The sequence below is a fragment of the Callithrix jacchus genome, chromosome 11, assembly GCF_049354715.1.
Source record: "Callithrix jacchus isolate 240 chromosome 11, calJac240_pri, whole genome shotgun sequence".
In the NCBI taxonomy this organism is placed as follows: Eukaryota; Metazoa; Chordata; class Mammalia; order Primates; family Cebidae; genus Callithrix; species Callithrix jacchus.
In genome coordinates, this window is record NC_133512.1 from 115,830,807 (window position 1) to 115,845,936 (window position 15,130).

Consider the following 15,130-nt stretch of genomic DNA (forward strand, 5'->3'; position numbering starts at 1 on the left):
AACACAGTTCAAATAAAACTTCAGCAAAGTAAAATCCTATTCAACCTTATAAGGATTCACTGAACACATTTTCTGGGCATCTTTTACATGACTAGCATGGGGCTCAGGCTAAAATAGTAAAATGAAACAGATGACCCATGCCAACATAAGATTTCCTTAGTTAATAAAAACACTGTAAGATAAATTCAAAATGTTCATATGTCTACCCTCAAATAAATGCCACCAGAATTAGATGATTTAACAGGTAAATTTTACCAAACGTATAAGCAGCAAAAAATTACTTTAGAATTTAGCCTACACCAGAACACTCAAAGAGACCGAAAGTTCAATTATTTATCAGTGGCATAACCCTAAATCCAATGAAGAAAAAAGACTTAAGGCCAATCTCAGCTATTAATACATATTTAATCTCAAATTAAAAGGGGAAAAGTTGCAAAAAGTTCAATCGGATTTTCACTGTAATCAAACAGATCTCATTCCAGGAATGGAAAAATGGTGGTTCAAGAAATAAGAGAAGCTATATTAATGTAATTTACCACCTTAACAAAAGAAAGAACACATTTGATGACTTTAATACATTATTTTTTAAAACTCAATATATAAGCAATATAAGGCAACAGGAAATCTCCTTACCTAGATTTTTAAAAAAGTATCAAAAACCTTAAAAATTAAACCTAATGGAAAAATACTAAGTATTCCCACTCAAGTCAAAACAAGACAAAGAGGTCCAATACCTCTGCTATTGGACATTGAGGTCTCAGGCAGTGCAATAAGAAAAAAACCAAACGAACAAGAAAAGCAAATTGTAATTTAAAAACAATCTATCTAAAAAAATTCAAGAGGGCCGGGAGCAGTAGCTCATGCCTGTAATCCCAGCATTTTGAGAGACCAAGGCAGGAGGATCACTTGAGGCCAGGAATTCAAAACCAGCCTGGCCAACACAGTGAAACTCTGTTTCTACTAAAAATAGAAAAAAATTGTCAGGGATGGTAGTGCGTGCCTATAATCCCAGCTACTCAGGAGGCTGTGGCAAGAGAATTGCTTGAACCCAGGAGGCGGACGTTGCAGTGAGCCGCGATCATGCCACTGCCCTCTAGCCTGGGCAACAGAATAAGACTGTCTCAAAGGAAACAAAAAAAAGAGATTCAGGCCGGGCGTGGTTGCTCACACCTGTAATCCCAAAACCTTGGGAGGCTGAGGCGGGTGGATCACAAGGTCAAGAGATCGAGACCATCTAGGCCAACATGGTGAAACCCCATCTCTACTAAAAAATACAAAAATTAGCTGAGTCTAGTGGCACGCGCCTATAGTCCCTGCTACTCAGGAGGCTGAGGCAGGAAAATTGCTTGAACCCGGGAGGTGGAGGTTGCAGTGAGTAGAGATCATATCACTGCACTCCAGCCTGGCGCCTGGTGACAGAGTAAGACCCTGTCTCAAAAACAAAAAAAAGAGAGAGAGAGAGAGAGATTCAATTGAAAAAAATTTTTTTTTGTTTGTAAACAAGGTAAATACACAAAAATCAACTCTTCCTAAACCTACAATAACCAATTAGAAAATATAACTCAAAAAATCCTATTTATAAAGGGAAAAAAAGGTAAAAATGTCACAGAATAAATAAAATATGCAATATTTAGAAGAAAATATAAAATTTTAGTGAATAATTGAATAAATGAAAGAACATACTATGTTTGTATATAGGAAAACTCAATGTTGTAAACATGTAGTTTTCTCCAATTAATTATAAATTTTACATCATGTCAATCAAAATCCCAATGGTATATATTCTTTCCGGATATATATTCTTTTCTGGAATATGTAGTCAAAACTATATTTTTAAAATAAAAACACTAGTTATTTTTCAAAGTAACTATTTTTCATAATAACATAATAAACATTTTTCTAGACTTTTAATAATACCAACATTGCACTAACAGTACAAAAGCAATGGTAAGTAAAACTTTTAGCATCTTGGTACCTAACTAATGGCACAAAAAAAGTACTAGTAGCGCTCAGTAAGTACAAATTGCACTGTACTCCTCACCACCAAACACTGGCAGAATTTAAAAAAAGAGAAAAAGAATTCATTTTTACTGAAGGCAGAGAAAAACTTAATTTTATTAAACTCCCATCATTAAGTACACATCTTTCTAATATCCTTTGTGACAAAATGAGAATTCCATATGAAGCATTTTTTGTGGTGTACCAATGCATAATAGTTATCTCAAGGAAGGGAATTATACAATTATTTAAGTTGTGAGTTTAAAAAACAACTTGTTTTTCATGAGATGCTATTTTATTCCTGAAAGAAAAACAAACAAGTTATGATTATTTAGATTTGGGTATTTGCCAAACATTTACATGTCATTTCAAGGAAAACAATTAATGATATTTGCTGTCGAGGATAAAAATCAAGCCTTCAAGAGAAAAATTAGAATTTTGGAAGACACCCACAACTGTGAGCTTAACTGATTCCCAACACTTAGATTTTTAAAATGAAATTGGATGTAATATCACTAAATGTGATTTTTAAAATATTTATATAATGAAGTGTTTCAACATTTGGGAGATCTGTATAATTCAGTGAACCACTTTTTCTAAATGACCAGTGAAAGTTACAAAATCACACCTGGGTAAAAAGTCCAAGATAGACCAATGAATTTTAATGTAACAATAGATTCACTGATACAGTTTCACAATCAATAATGCAACTATCTTTAAGAAACTAAAGTTTGTATAGTTTTGATGAAGCATCAAAACAGAATATCCACCACAGCTGATACCAGGCTTAATGATTTCCAATATCCGACTGAATAAAGAAGATACATTGGGTCCGATACTTTTTTTGTCATGTAAAAACAGGGGTCCCAAATCCTCATACCCAAACCTGTACCAGTCCATGGCCTGTTAGGAACCAGGTTGCACAGCAGGAGGTGAGCGGCAGGTGAGGGAGCATTATCACCTGAGCTCCACCTCCTGTCAGATGAGCATTGGCATTAGATTCTCAAAGGAGCGGAAATGCTACTGTGAACTGCACATGCAAGGGATCTAGGCTGCACAGTCCTAATAAGAATCTAATCCTTGATATCTGAGATGGAAAAGTTTCATCCCAAAACCATCTCTCTGCCACACCCTGCCCCCACTTCGGGGTCCATAGGAAAACTGTCTTCCACAAAACTGGTCACTGGTGCCAAAAAGGTTGGGGACTACTGATCTAAAGGAAGCTGTGTGAATAAAAACACAGGCAGTAGCAACCAGCCACGAGGATATACAAAGGACTCCTGGGGTATTTAATATGCCTTTCAGTTTATGTATGTAAATAACACATTTCACAAAGATTTTTTAATAACAAGTATTAAATGATCATTATTGTTTTAGTGTTTATTTCTTTATGTAGCAGCATCATTTAAAAATTTGTCTACTAAATCATAAAGTAATAATCATCAAGTAGTATAAGAGTCAAAGTAAAATATGATTCTAAACTCAAAAAGCACCAAGAATATACTCTCTATGTGTAACCAGACAAAAAATATTAGAGATTTCCAGGTCCAAGTCTCACTAAGAATTTATTTATTGGTACTGGTACAGTGGCTTGTGTCTGTAATCCCAACACTTTGGGAGTCTGAAGTAAGACAATCACTTGAGCCCAGGAGTTCAAGACCAGCCTGGCAACACAGTGAGACCCTATCTCTACAAAAAAATTAAAAATTAGCTGAGCATGATAGTATGTGCCTATAGTTCTGGCTAATTGGGAGGCTAGACAGAAGAATCACTTGAGCCCAGGAGTTCAATGTTACAGTGAGCTATGATCACACTACTAAATTCTAGACTGAGAAACAGAGTAAGACCCTGTCTCTTAAAAAAACAAAACAAAAACCTTATAAACATTTGCAGTGAAATTTATTCTGCTACCCAATGGTCCAAAAATATATTTCTAGAATAAAATTAGTTACAATTTTTAATACCTTTAAAGAATACCTTTAGAGGAAGGAGGTAAATTATGAAGTCATCTCACCAAAGGGCATCATATATTACAGATGAATAAACAATAAAATTAATTTTCCACAGACTAAAAGGGTACGTAAAAAATGAGCAGAATGATGTACACTCACTTCAAATTCCAATGATTTCTGGTAGCATTAACAACACTAATAATGTGTATTAGACATACTATATATAAGAAATCTAAAAGTGAATTAAAGCTCCAGGCACATGTTCTTTGTTCCCTGATAAAAGATGGCTCCCTCCTCAAATAAAAGAATTAGAAACTCCTAATACATATCCCAAGGCTAGCAGTTTGCATTCTAGGATTCCGTCACCAGTTTTCTCCATAGGACACTCAGACATGAAAATAATCAACATCCCTGTGTGTCATCTCTTTCCTAAATGGCCAGCCTGGGCAAGACTCAGTTTCTACAAAAAACTGTTTTTAAAATTAGCCAGATGTGGTGATGTGTACTGTACTCCTAGCTACTATGGAGGCTGAGGCAGGAAGATAATCTTTGCCCAGGAACTGGAGGTTGCAGTGAGCTATGATTGTGCCACCTGAGCAACTGAGCAAGACCCTGACTCTAAAAAAAAAAAAAGGTTCTGAGAGATCCTAAAAATTCAAGATTTTTCTGAAAGACTGCATCTGCTATTCTACTACAGATTTAATGACAGTAAGTATACTTAGCACAGTAACTGGCACATACTAAGTGTTCAATAAATGTTAACTGTTATTATCTATCATTACTATATTAATTTTCCTCTTAATAGTATACTTTAAAATGTCACTTTCCCACATGCTCTCCTAAAGGGCTCCCTGGACTTAATACCCAGACTTCAAGCTTAGAATGCACGCTGCATCCAGCCAGAGCTAAAGCAGCTCTCTGAAGTCCCCACAATCATCCAGGCTGCAGCTGACTCCTTTACAAAAATCCACATCTCTCCATTTACCAAAAACAAAGACCTCCCCTGAATCTTTCCAAGACTCTGTTATCTCCTTTTGCCCTCACCTACCCCTACTGATTTCCTCATACAGCCGATATTGTGACTATGAATCAGAACGTAAACCCTTTGAGCCATCTGTAACCAATACTCTCATCCCATTCTACTTTATGTTTACTTTCCTCTGATCTAATCTCCTGCTGAGGTTTCCCTTCCCAAACCTTTAACTTGCCCATTGGAATCCAGTCTCCCAATTAATAACTTACCTCTGTTACGAAATTTTCCTTTTACCTCTACATGTTACCTAAAACCAAGTTTCTTTCTAAAGCCAACTCTCCTTCTACACTAAGTCCCATCAAAGTCCCTAAAATACTACATGTAAGAAGGCCATGTAAACAGAAGCTTTATAAATATAAGTATAAAAATGTAAAAAACAGATACCCAAAATGAAATAATTTCTTCCATAAATGTACTCCTAAATTAAAACCACAGGTCCACAAACTAGAACAGAACTCAGGAAAATATCCAATATAGCATTAACATCCTCATTTTACACAAAAGGTAACTTAGGAAACTAAAATTTACCTGAAGGAAGGCAGTCCAATGATGCCAGTTCAGCTTTGCTGGTACTCTGAATTATCCACAACAGATCTTAAAACTTAACCCCTGACACACAGTAGAAATGTGGGCTATTTTCCTTGTTAACAATTTATGACCAAACTTACCTCAATTTGCATTAAGCAAAATGTAATGAATAAGCTATATTCATTATAAATGAAAAGGATTATAGTTACATGTCAATAAACAATTTGGAGATTATTTGCCATTGTGTTAGCCTTGCTTCTGTCCCTCTCCATTACTATGAATTGAAGGCTGACTAAATTTAGAAATTGTGCCATTTAAGCATTAACTTGATTTTTAAATAAAGCAAGATCTATCAAACATGTCACTACAGAACATAGATGTAAAGTACTCAAAAGACTTTTTTTTTCTTTTAAGACAAATTCTAACAATTTACCCCAACCAAATAAACATCTCTGCTAAATTGCCACCAAAAGAAAGCAATACATCATTCAAGTCCTTTACTGGAATAACTTTTGAAGAAAACATGACAAACTAAAAATACTGATCTAACGTATGTCCTCTTAGTTCCATTGTTTTCCTTGTATTACTTTCAAAAAAAAGTTCTTAAGGGAATGCTGGGAAAGGTTTGGAAAGCAAACACACTGCTGACTGGTATTAACATCTTTTAAGAGAAAAGTAAGACATACTTAGTTATCTAAATATTAATATTCTAGATAGAAAATGAGCTAACAAGTGTCACTATTATTTAGAAAGCTCCAACTGAAATTTTCCCTAAATACCATAAAACTAAACCTAGGTCAAGTAAAAGACATCATTATACCCTATAATTAAAAGGCTGATGGGAGAAACTGGTGGCTGTTGGTATTCTCAGTTAAACGGGGAGAATAAGTTCGGGAGATCTGTACAGAATGGTGACTATAGTAATAATAACTAAAAATTGTTCAGAGTGGATCTTAAATGTTCTCACCACAAAAATATAGCAAGTATGTGAGGTGAGGGGTATATTAATTAGCTTTATTTAATAATTTCACAATGTACTCATATGTCAAAACATCATGTTGTAAACCATAAATATATATAATTATTATATGTCAATTATACCTTAATAAAGCTGGGGGGAATTTTTAAGTGCACATATCCACATACTCGGCAACAACAACAAAAAAAAAGGTTTTTAGGAACTGCTATGTCTAAGTATTGATGAAAACAGTACTCAGTACAAAAGAAGAAATAACTGAAAGTTAAATTTATTTTTAAAATTTGCTTGCTCATAAATTCTTATAAGAAAACAGAATATAGGTTTTTATTTATAACTATTTATTATAACAACAGAAATTTATAATTACTACAAAACAAAGTGACATATTGGAATCCAATTGTTCCAAAAACAGTTTCTGCATACATGCAGTCCTTCTTAAGACCGCAAATATTTTTTGGCCCAACAGAACTATCTGAGTCCCACCGTTCAGTGGCAACTCTTGATAGATTGGCAAACAATGACTATGTTTGTTCAAAAAGAGTAATTATTCTCCCAAATCGAAATGTGAAATCTTGCTTTTATTATTATTCTTTAAGGTATCTAACTCACTTTAATTCCTACTTTAATATATTTTGAAAAGTATGCACCATAGTTATAAATTAGAAAATTTAAGTCTTCAACTTTCCTACCTTCTAAATAATAAATCCTTTTTTTTGTTTTGTTTTGTTTTTATACTGATGGGGTGTCACCATGTTGGCCAGGCTGGTCTCAAACTCCTGACCTCAGGTGATCTACCCATCTCAGCCACCCAAAGTGCTGGGATTACAGGTATGAGCCACGGCACCCGGCCAATAAATCCTAAAGGAAATGAAATCATGTGAAAAATATGACTTTTGAGAATGCATTATACTTTTTTTTTTTATCAGTCTTTGTAGAGACTGTCAAAAATTGCTAATGCCGACTATATTGCAAGTCGTCACGGCGAGATCTTGGGAAAAGTTTTCAATTAGCAATAACCGTGCCTCAGATAAACCTCATTGGCTATGATACTGCCACTGTGCAAAGCCGCATTATACTTTCTTAAGCTAAAATACTTGCTAAATAAATACTTGCCTTAAGGTATTATTTTTGAAACAGTGATTTGCAACCTATTGATGGGTCATGAAATCAATTTAAAAGGTTTGACCAGCAAAAAATAAAATAAAATAAAAAGGAACATAACAGATTATAACCATAATATACTACCTTAAAGATTTCATCAGTATTTGGTTTTAAAATATTATTGTTTTAGTATAAGTGATAAACTTTCCATAAAATTAAGGCAATCAAATCACTAGATCCCATAAAATCTAAGAAAACTTTCAAATGGGAAAACATTTGGAAAAGATTTCCACTTGAAATAACTGCCACTTCATAATGGATTTATATAAAGCAGGAGTCAGTGCACTTCTCCCGTAAAGGGCTAAAGAGTAAATTTAGGGGGCTCTATGGGCTATGTGGTCTCTTGTAATTCAAGTCTACTTCTACAGCACAAAAGGAGACACAGACATTATGTAAACAAACCAGTGCAGGAATGTTCCCATAAAATTTTATTAAAAAAAAAATAACAAGAGGCCTGCAAGATTTGGTCTATGGGCTATAGTTTGCTGAATGATGATATCAAGAATTTGTTTCTATTCCAGAATGCTAAAACCTTACCTATTTTAATGAATCGACAAGGAAACATCTGTTCATCAATTTTATGCTTCAAGGTGAATGTTTCTTTGTTATAATCATTCTTTAAGCCACTGTGGGGAAAAAATAAGGCTATTAAATCTGACTTCATAATTTAGAAAATACACTAGAACACAAAGTAATGTCATACTCGGGTTTTAAGTTTAATTCAATGCTCAAAATATATGACCAAGACAATATAAATGAGTAGTTGAACACAGGCATATGGGCCAAAACTGGTACATTCAAATCAACAGCTTTATTAATGGACTCTCTCAATTATATGAGAATTAATAAAAAATGTTCAGTATTATAAAGAATGTAGCTACAGTGTATGGAAATGTGTGACAAGGCCTAGTGTTCTGAATGGATAACTGAATATAGCATAAAATTTTCAAATGGTAACAAGGAAATTCAAAAACAATTCACACTCAAATCTGACAACTTAAACAAAATCAAGTACTAGAATTTGCCAAAGAATTTAGTTATTTAATTCCGACTGAGATGTCAATGTTTCCTTTACGGTTGAACAAATTTTCAAAGCCAAGCTTACTCTGTTGGTTTAATAGCATCCGCTTTATCCTGAATAAAAATAAACTCATATCACCTCTCTATTTAAACAACTAGGGTTGACATAAGGATCTATGGGAAAGTCACTTACCATCAGGTTGCTTTATATTTCCTGAAATACTTTCATGACTTATATCAAATACAGTATAGAATATTTGCTTATATAAAATATTATGGTAATGGGCCATACCATGCTACAAATATAAATATATATGTGTATGTGTGTGTGTGTGTGTGTGTATTTTTTTAGGCAAAGTCTCCTTGTGTCACCCAGGCTGGAGAGTGCAACAGTGCAATCTTGGCTCACTACAACCTCCACCTCCAGGTTCAAGTGATTCTCCTGCCTCAGCCTCCCAAGTAGCTGGGACTACAAGCACCCCCAACCATGCCCAGCTAATTTTTGTATTCTTAGTACACAGGGTTTCACTGTGTTGGTCAGGCTGGTCTTGAACTCCTGACCCTGTGATCTACCTGCCTTGGCCTCCCAAAGTGCTGGGATTACAGGCACGAGCCACTGTGCCCAGCCATCACAAATACATTCTGAATCTCCATGGTTTCATTTGTCCATTCCATTAGCTATCTGATTTTTCATTTGCTGGGTAGCAAATTAACACCTTGATTCCCAGTGGTCTAATACCATTAAAACTCAAATTTACTGAGCTCCTTCCATGTGACAGTCACTGTGCTTGCTGTAGTCATGCATCTTTCAATTTATGGAAGATTTCTCTTTTTAGTCTCCAACTTACAGTAAACCACTACAATACTGCTTCTGGAACAGGGCAATTAATCTTAGTGTTTTGGGTAAAGCCTGTATTTTTTTATAGCAAAGATTGTAACAAAAAATTTTATTAAAGCTGAAAATACTTCTGAAGTCATTAACAGCTCAAAAACTAGGAAACAAAAAAAAGTTTAATTCTTCTTTGGTAAAAATATTAACTAGGGTCTGGTCTGGTGGTTAAAAAAAAAGAGAAAGCTAACTCAAGCCACAGTATTAAACTAAGGTATTAGGAATAGAATAGAAAGAATACTTTTTTCTCCTCTGAAAGAAAAACCAAACCATGCAGATTAGCTACAAAAAGACTAAACTAAGACTACGTTTTGTTTAGAAGACAACTTTCTTACCTATAACCATAACTCACCTGGACAACAGCTCTGTCATATTTTCTTCATTCATTCCACCAAAGACTTTAAATTTTTTCAAATTGCAAACATGAGTTTTCTCATATTTTCCAAATGTGATATTCTGAACTATAGCAGGCCTTTCCAGCTTTAGAATCAAGTACTAAAGAAAAAGAAACAACCAAATTATATCCTCTTCTGATTAAAACAAATTTAAACAATTTAAAAACTATTGCCAGTTAACAGAAGACTGTATAAGGTCCATCTTTGTCCATCCTGTACTAGATTTTAAAAAAAGCTATATAATAGTACATAACAGCCTTATAAAGATTATCCCATCATAAACACTTTTCACTCCAGTAGATCTCAGAAACTACATTATCCCCAACACTGGAGGTAAAGGGGAAAAAAAAGAACTAGTGAGATAAATTCTAATCAAGGAATGGTATTCAATGAAAGATATAACCAGACTATGGAAAACCAAATAAAATGAGATTACAATATAAAAATAACAATTACATATTACTATGGACTCTACTTCAATAACTAAATCAATATTTGAAACCAGCTCTAAAATGTTTAGATCTAGAAGCAAACAAAGATTTACTAATCAACCCTGCTAAGTTTATGAATCATTTAAAACCCCAATCTACTCTAGATATGTCTAATGTAACTTGTTTTCCTACTGGAGAACAATTTATATTATGTAGACTGTTCTCAATTATAAAAATTAAGAAGAAAATTACCACTGCTTGAATACATGCTGGAAAAGCTATTCAGAACAACAATTCAGATGTTTTGTTGGAGAGACGTCATACTTCATGATAATGGATAATACAGATGGTAAAGATGCTAAGAATAAACCTGCTGGCCCTGCCTCTTATCACACACAAAAATTAATTCAAGATAGATCAAAACTGATCTAACACCAATCTTTTAGGACTGAAGACAACCTGGCCGAGCACAGTGGCTCACACCTGTAATCCCAGCACTTTGGGAGGCCGAGGCAGGCAGATCACGAGGTCAGAAGTTTGAGACCAGCCGAGCCAACATGGTAAAATCCCATCTCTACTAAAAATATGAAAATTAGCCGAGCGTGGTGGCAGGCACCTGTAATCCCAGCTACTGACGAGGCCGAGGCAGGAGAATTGCTTGAACCCCAGAGGCAGAGGTTACAGTGAGCAAGATTGCGCCACTACCCTCCAGCTTGGGTGACAGAGCAAGGCTGTCTCAGGGGAAAAAAGGACTAAAGATTGAAATGTAAGAGCTGAAACTTTAAATAACTCAGACAAAAACTTAGGACAAATCTTCATGACTTCAGATTTGGCAATGGATTCTTAGATATGATAGCAAAAGTACAAACAAAATAAAATAAAACTGGATTTTGCCAAAACTAAAACCTTAGTATATCAAAGGATACCATCAAGAAAGTGAAAAAGTAGAATGGGAGAAAATATTTGCAAATCATTTGTCTATTAAGAGTCTGGTATCTGGAAAAAAATATATATATACACTTACAATTTAAACACTTACAATTTAACATCAAAATTACAAACAATCCAGTTTAAAAATAGACAAAGGACCTGAATAGCCCTTTCTTCAAAGAAAGTAAACAAATGGCCAAGAGACACATGAAAAGATGATGGGAAAATGTAAACGAAACCACAAAATACTGCATCACATTCACTAGCATGGCAATAATAATAATAATTTAAAAATGCAAAACAAGGGTTGACAAAGAAGTAAGGCAACTGGAACTGTCACGCGTTGCTGGCAGGAATGTAAAATGGTACACATACTGTTGGAAATCATTTGGCAGTGTCTCAAAAAGTTAACCATAGAATTACTACATGGCCAGGTGCGGTGGTTCACGCCTATGATCCCAGCACTTTGGGAGGCCAAGGCGGGTGGATCACAAGGTAAGGAGATCGAGACCATCCTGGTCAACAAGGTGAAACCCCGTCTCTACTAAAAATACAAAAATTAGTTGGGCATGGTGGCGTGCGCCTGTAGTCCCAGCTACTCGGGAGGCTGAGGCAGGAGAATTGCTTGAACCCAGGAGGCGGAGGTTGCGGTGAGCCGAGATCGTGCCACTGCACTCCAGTCTGGGTAACGACAGCAAAACTCCGTCTCAAAAAAAAAAAAAGAATTACCATATGACCAAGAACTTCCACTCCTAGGTATAAACCCAAATAAAGTGAAAAAAAGGTATTCACACAAACAGTTGTACATGAATGTTCACAGAGGTACTATTCACAATAGCCAAAAGGTGGAAGCAACGCAAATGTCCGTCAACTGATGAATGGCCAAACTAAAGTATTTCCATGCAATGTAGTATTCCACCATAAGAAGGAATGCATACCCAAACACACTACAACCTGGATTAATCTCAAAAATATATTAACTGAAAGTAGTCAGATATAAAAAGTATCTGACTCACCCAGAACAAGTAAATGCATAGAGGCATGAAGCAGATTAGTGGTTGTCAAAAGCTGGGCTGAGATCGAAAAGGAGATACTCCTTACTAGGTATGAAGTTTCTTTGTAGATGATGAAAATATTTTGGAACTAGAAGGAGATGATAGTTGCTCAATTCTGTAAATGCACTAAATGTCATTGAATTATACACTTTAAAATGGCTAACTTTATATTATGTGTGAATTTTACCTCAGTAAAAAAAGAATTAAGCTGGTGGTGATAAGAATGGCAATGATAATAACACTAATATTTTGTGAGCACTAACTTCTCATTTGGCACACTGCTCAGACTTATACATGCATTACACTACTCTCTTTATCCTAATTTTACAGATGAAGAAATATAATTTCACAGCTAATAAATGATAGAGTTTTAGATAAAAAAAAAAATCCGTCATCTGCCTCTGGCTTACACTGTTGGCTGGCTGACCCAACTTCCATTCCCAGCCCAGTTCTTCCTAGCCACCTTCCAGGCAAGGGTGGACATATCACAGAGTTCAATGAGATGCAAGCAGAAGTTTGTAATGGGTTAAGTTTCAGTTTCTGAAACAAATGCTACCTCTTCTTCTGCCTCTGTTATATGAACCATTACAACGGCAACAATCACTGTGCAACCATGAAATGACCAAGATAATCTCAAAGATAACAATCATTAGTGAGCCACTCAACTCTCATCAGCAGCCTATTTCCAGTTTTATTTTTTCATTCACAGCCACTTTAATCTGTATAAATTCCAGATATATTAGATGTACATATTTCACTAAGTTTATCCACAAGATACAGACTTAAAAAATATTCATGATACTGTTATATACCAGAAAAAAAAAAAATAAGAGAAGCTCCTTAACATAATGGCATCAAAAATCTGGTCAGTGTTCACAAATCCACAACTAATAAAAAAAATGTTTTTTCTAGTTTCAAGTCCAAATAAAGCTCATGAATTATGATTGGTTAGTATATCTCTTAAGTAACTTTTAATTCATTGGTATCTCTCAATTGCATTTTTCCACCTTTAAATTTTTTGCTGAAGAAACTGGGTTGTCCTTAAAACTTTCCCATAGTCTGGGTTTTGCTGACTATACCCCAGTCCCAATGTTTATTTTCTGTAAATTAGAAATTCAGACTTCTCTAGTTTTCTTATGTAGGGAACAAAAACCAAAAAACCTATTTGTTTAATCCACTGTAACAGAACCTGTTAGTTGGAGCTAAAAGCGTTTCTACTGATTCACTAACTGTAGCTGACCAAAGTTTTAACCACTACTTTTCAAAGACTGTTTACGTTTATATACCATTTACACTCTAAGTAGCTATTAAAACTTCCTTATTATAGACACTGCCATAGGAAAACTGAAATTGATAATCTTTAGTCATTAACCTTCTTTATCCCTATCAAATTAATAGGTGTAGTAATGTGTCTTTTGGTAATTCAAAGTTTCTTTAAGAATACAACTGCATATTGAACAGATGATGTAGGTAGATATTCACATTCTTTATCTTTGCATATTGAACAGATGATATAGATAGATATTCATATCTTTCTTTCTTATTAACTCACACTCCATCCCACTGCCATATCACCCTTTCTCTTGCTCTTCAGTCATCCTTACGTCTTAGATATCACCTTTCCCTGACAATTAGTTAGGTGTAGCCTTGTAACTCCAACGGTAAAAATGGGCCTTTATATAAATTGTAATACACAATCCATTATCCCATACACTAAACCCCTAAAACCAATGGAAAGCATCTGTTTGTACATTTATAGCAGCATTAATAACAAAATATCAACAGAATTTTTATTAAAAATAAAATAAATATCTAGAATATCTAAAGTAAAACACACTGGTCTAACTGAATAATCTTTTAGGTAAATTTTTTAATGTTTTAACCACATTTTAACTTTATTAAGTTTTTCAACTTTCATTTTTCCCAATTCTTCCTTATTTTATTTTTTTTTTTAAAGTTTCTCATTCTGTTGCCAAGGCTGGAGTGCAGTGGTGAGATAGGGTATATTAGTTTCCTCAGGTTTCCACAACAAATTATAATAAATTGATGGCTTAAAACAACACAAATTTAATTTTTCATAGTTTTGGAGGACAGAAATCTGAAATCACAGTGTCAGCAGTACCATGCTCCCTTCAAAGGATCTCAGAAAGGATCCTTCTTTGCTTCTTCCATATTTGGTAGCTCTTGATTTTTTTTAGCTTGTGACAGCCTAACTCTTATCTCTGCCACCCATCTTCACATAGCTTTCTTCCCTGTGTCTTTGTCTTTTCTGTGTCTAGTAAAGACACTCATCACTGGATCCAGAGGCCATCCTAATCAAAGATGCTCTCACCTTGAAATCCCTACCTTAATTATATTTACTAACACTTTATTCCAAATAAGGTCACATTCTGAGATGTCACATATCTTGGTAGGGGTAGGGGTGGAGAGAGAGACCATTCAATCTACTACACAGAGCCAGCCAGGCCAAAAAAAAAAAAAAGCAGTCAATGCTTATAAAAATTAGTTCCAGGTACTGCTGTTAAAATGCTAGTGTGGTTGCAGCCTAGGAGACAGGGCAGAAAATGGTATATGTTGAGAATGAAGAGGCAGGCAGTCACCAGATTAGGCAGTTTGTGCAATTACATGGGGTTTGAATTATAAATGCAACAGGATCTATTAAGCACAACAAAAAAGCTATGATCTGATTAACATTACACACACATATGCACACAATGTGCATTACAGAGAGTGGATTAAAAGAACTGGCAGACCAGTTA

At 34.8% G+C, this 15,130-nt stretch overlaps 1 protein-coding gene and 1 non-coding gene across 21 annotated transcripts in view; both read right to left on the reverse strand.

Moving 5' to 3' along the window:
* Positions 1-15,130, reverse strand: part of MKLN1 (muskelin 1) — a 414,912-nt gene that overhangs the window by 105,852 nt on the left and 293,930 nt on the right. For all 20 annotated transcript variants that reach the window (XM_009003056.5, XM_078343745.1, XM_078343736.1 and 17 more), the window contains 2 exons: positions 9,913-10,055; positions 8,189-8,277 (listed from right to left, as the gene is read on the reverse strand). In XM_009003056.5, coding sequence (XP_009001304.1) covers positions 8,189-8,277; positions 9,913-10,055 — 232 coding nt within the window. The remainder of the gene's footprint in view (positions 1-8,188; positions 8,278-9,912; positions 10,056-15,130) is intronic.
* LOC118143883 (U4 spliceosomal RNA) lies at positions 7,417-7,557 on the reverse strand. Its single transcript, XR_004728373.1, has one exon. It is a non-coding gene; the product is annotated as a U4 spliceosomal RNA (small nuclear RNA).